Raw genomic sequence first — 8,201 nt, 5'->3', positions numbered from 1 at the left:
TTCGTTATCCAGTACAGGTAGAACGGATATCTACAACAAGAACAAATACAATCAGTACAGGTAGAACGGATATCTACAACAATAACAAATACAATCAAGTACAGGTAGAACGGATATCTGAAACAATAACAAATACAATCAGTACAGGTAGAACGGATATCTACAACAATAACAAATACAATCAGTACAGGTAGAAAGGATATCTACAACAATAACAAATACAATCAATACAGATAGAAAAGATATCTGCAACAACAGCAAAGACAATCAATACAGATAAGGCCACAATTAAAAAAATCTTTGTTTGCCCTCACCCGACCCAGGCTGAAAAGTTTGCGTAGGTAGGTAGGCTTCTTTTTTTGAGCGGGGTCTTTTTACAAATTCAGTATGGTGTCTACATGCTCGGGTGTGCTTTTGTGGAGATACCTTTTATGTTGAATGTTTGTTTTGCTTGGTACATATAATGTATTGCCTATAGATTTATATAAAGTACAATGATACAATTTGTAAAAAAAAAAGAATGCGAAAAATCAATAAATTCTTTTTGAGTCTTCGGGTGGGGTGGTGCCCTCACTCGGTCGGGTGAGGGCAAACAAACAATATTTTTATTATGGCCTAGAATAGCTATCCGCTATAACAACAAAGACAATCAGTGCAGATAGAATAGCTATCCTCAACTATAACACTAGAACACCCATTGCCATTGGCCGAAGACACGTGCAAGAGTGCTGTACGTTTTTCAATCGGATGAAGCAGCTTTAAACTCTCATAGGACTCTTCATTTTTGATAGCACGTTTAGATGCACAGAGGTTCTGGGTAAAAAACAGTGCCATCACTCAGCACCCGTCAATCAAAGCTGCGACCTGGCGGCGTGGTGACGATGCGACGTGGTGACGAGAGGTACGGCTTACCTCAGCGAGTGCCAGGCGTGCATCACGTACCAGCCGTCGTTAGCGTACACCTCGGTCCAGAACAGGTAGAGCGTGTACGCGCTCAGCGCACTGCACGTGAAGTTGTAGATGATCATCACCTGAAAATCGTCGAGCCGCGACGTTATAGATGGCGCCAGTGCGCAACCTGGTCGCCTAGCAACGGCATACGCTGCGCCGCATCTTTGCCGATAACCTGCCGATCGCATGCTCTCTAACTGCTACGTTGGTCGCTCTGCATCTCCTACAGCTGCATCGTGCCGACGAACCAACCTCGTTTTTTCTACGATCCACGATTCCTAGCTCAACCGGTATATATAGGCCTTGGTTCTGCTGTGCCACTGCTCTACGCAGGGATCGAGCTTAACGGTTGCCTGCCTGCCCGGGGCAAGTACATCGGGCAAGTGATTTGCCCCTTAAACTTGCCCGACGGGGCAAGTGAATCAAATCATGTGCAGAGGAAAAATCCTTTATTCAGAGTCTACTCACTGAATGCAAAGTTATTCACACAGCGTCAGGGTGTGAAATTAACGCAAGTCCAGAGTCAAATACTCCCTGCTTTACTGTTGGACTCCCTGATTTGACATATGTCAGTGTGACACAGTCCGTGTGACTCCCTGAAAATTCTGCTATACTATTACTAACTAGTTCGTTCCAGAGCACGGCCTCGCGGGATTACTGCATATTTTTTCAGCAATTTACGCATGACAGTCTGCATTTAAAACAAAAGACCGGAGGGGGCTGTACTGATAGGGTTGCATAGCTAGCAATGTTAGAGCTGCATGTATACCTACTGCCTAGCTCTAGCACTGTATATCGCTCTTCGTCCCATATCTTGTATGTGATCCAGGTGCGCAATTTACACTCGTAAGGCGTAGTGAGAGGTTAGAATGAGGTCAAATGTTTTCTGGCAACCTCGGGGAGGAACTGGAACCTGGCACCATGCCAGACCACGAGATTTAACTGATCTGTCGCAGGTCTACCGATTGGCAACCTATAATCCTTCCCACCCCTCATTGTCTCAATCACTCTAAAGCACACTACTGCTATAAAACAATGTAGGGGCCCATTTAAGGCATAAACGCTATGGTCCAACATATTAAGCAGCGAGCCGTGCAGCCGTGATTTGCACGGTCAGTAAGCCGTTCAGACCACGAGAATATTTGCATCGTTAATCACCGGGAGATCCCCGGGCAACCTGTACAGTGCTAGAGCTAGAGACAATGTAGCTCTAGCACTGTAGCCCTTGCTCGCCACAGGCGGACAACTTGTGGTGAACAAGGGCTATAGTACTAGAGCTACAGACAAAGCAGCGTGATATCAGGAACAAAGCAGGAGCAGTGAACACTGTCATCGATATCAGTACCTACATGTATTTGTATTTTAATTACATGCAATAAAGATTTAATAATAATAATAATAATAATAATAATAATAATAATAATAATGATAATGATCATAATAGTGCTTCGTTTGTAAACTAGATATTAACTATGACTTGTATATTTCCTATTTGCCGCTGTAAACTGTATATATATATACACTACTTATGCACAAATAAACATCTTGAATCTTGAATCTTGAAAATGATAATGATAATGATAATAACAATGATAGTGATAATAATAATAATAATAATAATAATTAATAATGACCTCGCGCAGCATCAGAGGTCGCATGTGTCTCTCCCAGATGCTTGCAAGAAAGATCATCATCAGATAGGCACAGGCGAGCGGGAAGGAGCGGCATTTCATCATGTGGTCCGCAAACTTCGCCATCGTATCGGCAGTCAGCGCCATGTCTCCGACTGGAAAATTGTAGCAAACAATTCAGGGTAATTAGCATACACCGGGAAGGTGTGATCATTTAATCTTGTAATGAAAGCTCTTCACAGCCCAAGGATATATACACTGAAAGTTACTATACAGAATAAAGAGTTGGGAATTGAGCAGGTCGGTGTATGGATCGAGGCCCGATCCCAGTTTAGCACCCCGGATCAGTTTAGCACATAATATATGCAAATTATAATTAAGGAGTCCCAAACTAGGATTGAGCATGGATGGCCGGCCACGATTCACGAATAGCACTGCAGAGGTTTCAATGTCATAACTGATGGGAAAGGGTCGAGTTTCAGTACTAATAATTAGTGATGTCACGATCATCGATTATACTCGATCATCGGTTGAACACTGGCTCGAACCAAGCGCTTGGTTATCAAAATCCATAATCGATTTCATCGAAAAAAAGAAAAAAAAAATCGAAATAAATGTAAAGCTTGAACAAGAAAACTTGGAAAAGTGATGAGAATCAGAGATATCATCGCTACTATACAAGTTATCCTTTATTAACATACATGTATTATACACACAGTAGTAATCAGTGCAAAACAAACAGTAAACAGGTCTAAACAAGCACATACATACACACACGTACATGCACACGACGTTACGCACACGCAGGCATTCAACACCCCGAGTAACCGATTGTAACCGATCATCGGTTACTTGGGTCCAACCGATGATCGATTACGAAATTACAACTGATTGACAACACTACTAATATTAAATAGTAGTACTCAGTAGTAGCTAGGCCTAGTATAGCTCTAGTACTATATAGTCCGCGTACAGTTGCCGCAGGCACTGCGGCCTGCAGGCCTGCGGCCAGTTGCTGGCCTGCGGCAACTGTACGCGGGCTATAGAGTACGGTATAGTACTAGAGCTAGGCCTAGTAAGGCTCATAGGGTCTATGTCCCCCAGGGTACTGCCGGAACGTACCCTGGGTATGGTCCGGTATACCGGAACATACCCTGGTCACTATTTGATATGGTTAGGGTTAGGATTAGGATTAGGGTTAGGGTTAGGGTTCGGGTTCAGGTTAGGGTTAGGGAGTAGGCGTAGGGGACTCCCTAGACTCTTTAGTGGAGTAGGCGAGGTACGGTTCGGCATATAATATAGTACCAGGGTACGTTCCCGTATACCGGACCGTACCCAGGGTACGTTCCGGCAGTACCCCGGGGGACAGTACACATCAGCTAATGTTAATGTTGACACAGAGCGATTCACGAGCAAAAATCTCTCGCTCGCATGTGTCCTTGGAAGCGAGCAGTTAAAGTTAAATCCCTCTCGCATAGGGCGGTGCCTATCTCCGTTTCAGTAACCTTGAGGCCCGGCAGCTGCTTTCACAGTAAATGCTACAGTAGGGTTAGTCCACTGGTAGCACTGCGAGTGTGAGCAGTACGGGATCGAATTTAAAAGGTGATTAGTATGGCACCTTACCTGCTGCCTGCAGTGGTGACGCGCACTATGGTGACAATAAACTATACGCAATACAATTGTATGCATATTGCAATTGTGGATATTGTTGGTATAGCAACAGCACATTATAACAATACAACTACACAATGCAATTGTATGTATATTGCAATTATGGATATTGTTAGGGTTACAGCCCTATAGACCGAAGGTCCGATAGACCGAAGGCCCGATAGACCGAAGGTGTATTCGAATACGCAGTGCCTACACATCCGGAATCGGTCGCCTAGCCTCCAGGCTACGCATCCGGACATCCACGATGCCGTATTCGAACGTGAATATGCCGCACATCCACCGATGCCACTATAAATCATATGATGCCACTATATACCATATATATGCCCTAACCCTAACCCTAACCCTAACCCTAACCCTATACCCTAACCCTAACCCTAACCCTAACTCTAACCCTAACTCTTTGCAATATTCGGTCTATCGGACCTTCGGTCTATAGGGCTACCCCCATTGTTAGTATGGTAACAGCACATTATAACAATGCAATTGTATGTATATTGCAATTGTGTGTATTGTTGGTATGGCAACAGCACACTATAACAATACAACAACACACAATGCAATTGTATGTACATTGCAACTGCGTGTATTGTTGGTATTGTCACAATACACTACGGTATTGCAATGGTGACAATGGTGATGCTGCTGCGCGGGTGATCGCAGCGATGACGACGACGCGTCAGGCAATGACACGCTCGTGACACCTTACCGGCATCCCACACACTGCTCGCTCATCCATACTCGGTATGGCGCCCCCTACATGTAGGTGTGCCTGTAGTGGTAGCGCCCCCTACATGTAGGTGAGCCTGTAGTGGTGGTGCCCCCTACATGTAGCCGTGGTGCAGGTAGCGGCGGCGCCCCCTACATGTAGCCGTGGTGCCTGTAGTGGTGGCGCCCCCTACATGTAGCCGTGATGTAGGTAGTGGCGGCGCCCCCTACATGTAGCCGTGGTGCCTGTAGTGGTGGCACCCCCTACATGTAGCCGTGATGTAGGTAGTGGCGGCGCCCCCTACATGTAGCCGTGGTGCAGGTAGCAGCGGCGCCCCCTACATCAGTTGCATGCTTGCGAATTAACATGGCCCGGGTATCGAGGCCAGTATATCGTCCGTGGGGCCAATGATATACGTGTTAAATGACAAGCCCGATGGGCCAGTGGAAAAAATAGAGTAAATGGTCTATTTTTATATGATATTTTAAGCTTCTTTATGCTGATGATCAGTCTGAAGAATATACTGAAACCAAAAAATTCCCGATATTTTGTATGAAAACTCTTACCTATATTTACCAATAGGCATCATTATTCTCCCGATTTTAAGTCAGGGGAAGTAACAAGTAACAAATGCGCTGTTGTTCGCCGCTAGATGGTCGCTAACAACTTCCGGTTCTGGTCGGCGGTTCGGTTTTCTGCTTTTCATATATGATGCAATCATTGATTGCGTGGCCTGTAAAACCTAGTGTGGGCGCAGTGAATTATACATTTGCTAACAGGGCCCAGCTGAGGGCACATGAGCGGGTTGGTAAAGTTTTTCGTGGCAGACTGCTACATGTAGGCATGGCCGGTTAGCCGTGGCTTCGGCAGGGTAGCAGCAGCGCCCCCTACTATTGTGAGGCGTCTGGCCGAGTAGTAGTTTGAGAGAAGCAGCATCCATCATGAGTGCGCGTAAGCGGCGCTGTAGACGGCGAAGCGCGTGGTGCAGGTAGTGGTGGCGCCCCCTACATGTAGGCGTCGGCAGCATAGTAGTTTGAGAAGAGCAGCATACATCATGAGTCCGTAAAGCGCGCGCTGTAGACGCAGAACCGTCGTGGTGCAGGTAGTGGTGGCGCCCCTACATGTAAGGCGCTTGGCAGAGTAGTTTGAGGAAGAGCACGCATCATCATGAGTCCGTAAGCGGCGCTGTAGACGGCAGAAGCCGCGTGGTGCAGGTAGTGGTGGCGCCCCATACATGTAGCCGTCCCCCCCCTCCTGTGATTTGCAGGTAGTGCGTGGCGCCCCGACATGTAGGCGTGGCGGTAGTAGTTTTGAGAAGAGGCAGCATCATCATTGAGTCCGTAGCAGCATGCTTGTAGATAGACAGAAGCCGTGGTGAGGTAGTGGTGGCGCGCCCTACATGTATGGCGTGTGTGCAGGTAGTGGGGCGCCCCTACATGTAGCCGTGTGTGGCAGGTAGTGGTTGGCGCCGCCTACATGTAGGCGTGTGCGCAGGTAGTGGTGCGCCCTACATGCTAGGCCGTGGTGGCAGGTAGTGGATGGCGGCCCCCGCTACAATGTAGCGTGGCGGTAGTAGTTTTGAGAAGAGCAGCATCATCATAGAGTCCGTTCAGGCGCGCTGTAGATGCAGAAGCCGTGGTGCAGGTGTGTCGGCGCGCCCCTACATGTCAGCGTGGCGGTTAGTCTAGTTCGAGAGAGCAGCACATCTCATGAGTCCGTACAGCATGCTGTAGATGCAGAAGCCGTGGTGCACGGTAGTGGTGGTGCCCCTAGCATGTAGCCAGTGATGGCAGGTAGTGTTGGGCGCCGCCATACATTAGCGTCGTGGCGGTAGTAGTTTGAGAGAGCAGCCGTTCATTCGAATCTCCNGGCGCCGCCTGGGGCTCCAATGAGGGTGGGAAAGTTTTTCGTGGCAGACTGCTACATGTAGGCGTGGCGGTAGCCGTGCTGCAGGTAGCAGCAGCGCCCCCTACATGTAGGCGTGGCAGTAGTAGTTTGAGAAGAGCAGCATCATTGTGAGTCCGTAAAGCGCGCTGTAGACGCAGAAGCCGTGGTGCAGGTAGTGGTGGCGCCCCCTACATGTAGGCGTGGCAGTAGTAGTTTGAGAAGAGCAGCATCATCATGAGTCCGTAAAGCGCGCTGTAGACGCAGAAGCCGTGGTGCAGGTAGTGGTGGCGCCCCCTACATGTAGGCGTGGCGGTAGTAGTTTGAGAAGCGCAGCGTCATCGTGAGTCCGTACAGCACGCTGTAGATGCAGCCGTGGTGCAGGTAGTGGTGGCGCCCCCTACATGTAGCCGTGGTGCAGGTAGTGGTGGCGCCCCCTACATGTAGGCGTGGCGGTAGTAGTTTGAGAAGAGCAGCGTCATCGTGAGTCCGTACAGCATGCTGTAGATGCAGAAGCCGTGGTGCAGGTAGCCCCAGCCTCCGAACATCATCCCTACGACGAACTGGAGGATCTGCAGCTGCGTGAGCGCACGCTTCCAGCCGACGTCGACGCGTCCGTGCAGCACCGTCACGCCGTAGTAGCAGTAGAGCAGCACGTGCACGAAGCTGTTCAGTCCCAGCATGACGGCGATCGCTGGCCACGTGTACCTGACGGAGGAGAGATAAAGAGACATAGCTGACGGAGAGATAGAGAGACGTAGCTGACGGAGAGATAGAGAGACGTACCTGACGGATAGATAGAGAGACGTACCTGACGGAGAGATAGAGAGACGTAGCTGACGGAGAGATAGAGAGACGTAGCTGACGGAGAGATAGAGAGACGTAGCTGACGGATAGATAGAGAGACGTACCTGACGGAGAGATAGAGAGACGTACCTGACGGATAGATAGAGAGACGTACCTGACGGAGAGATAGAGAGACGTACCTGACGCTGACGGAGAGATAGAGAGACGTAGCTGACGGAGAGATAGAGAGACGTAGCTGACGGAGAGATAGAGAGACGTAGCTGACGGATAGATAGAGAGACGTAGCTGACGGATAGATAGAGAGACGTACCTGACGGATAGATAGAGAGACGTAGCTGACGGAGAGATAGACGTACCTGACGGATAGATAGAGAGACGTACCTGACGGAGAGATAGAGAGACGTAGCTGACGGATAGATAGAGAGACGTACCTGACGGAGAGATAGAGACGTACCTGACGGAGAGATAGAGAGACGTACCTGACGGAGAGATAGAGAGACGTACCTGACGGATAGATAGAGACGTACCTGACGGAGAGATAGAGA

General features: G+C 48.5%; 1 protein-coding gene across 1 annotated transcript in view; it reads right to left on the bottom strand.

Annotated features, from left to right (window-relative positions):
- Nucleotides 1-6,856: 6,856 nt before the first annotated feature.
- Nucleotides 6,857-8,201, bottom strand: part of LOC106821023 (elongation of very long chain fatty acids protein 2-like) — a 5,483-nt gene continuing 4,138 nt past the window's right edge. Inside the window, exons 2-4 of the mRNA XM_014825659.1 lie at nucleotides 8,136-8,183; nucleotides 7,256-7,557; nucleotides 6,857-7,152 (exon numbers count right to left, since the gene is read on the bottom strand). Of these exons, the coding sequence (XP_014681145.1) occupies nucleotides 7,287-7,557; nucleotides 8,136-8,183 (319 nt within the window). The 3' untranslated portion in view covers nucleotides 6,857-7,152; nucleotides 7,256-7,286. The remainder of the gene's footprint in view (nucleotides 7,153-7,255; nucleotides 7,558-8,135; nucleotides 8,184-8,201) is intronic.

The sequence above is a fragment of the Priapulus caudatus genome, unplaced genomic scaffold (assembly GCF_000485595.1).
Source record: "Priapulus caudatus unplaced genomic scaffold, Priapulus_caudatus-5.0.1 Scaffold56, whole genome shotgun sequence".
Classification (NCBI taxonomy): domain Eukaryota; kingdom Metazoa; phylum Priapulida; class Priapulimorpha; order Priapulimorphida; family Priapulidae; genus Priapulus; species Priapulus caudatus.
This window is presented reverse-complemented; position numbering and strand designations above follow the sequence as displayed.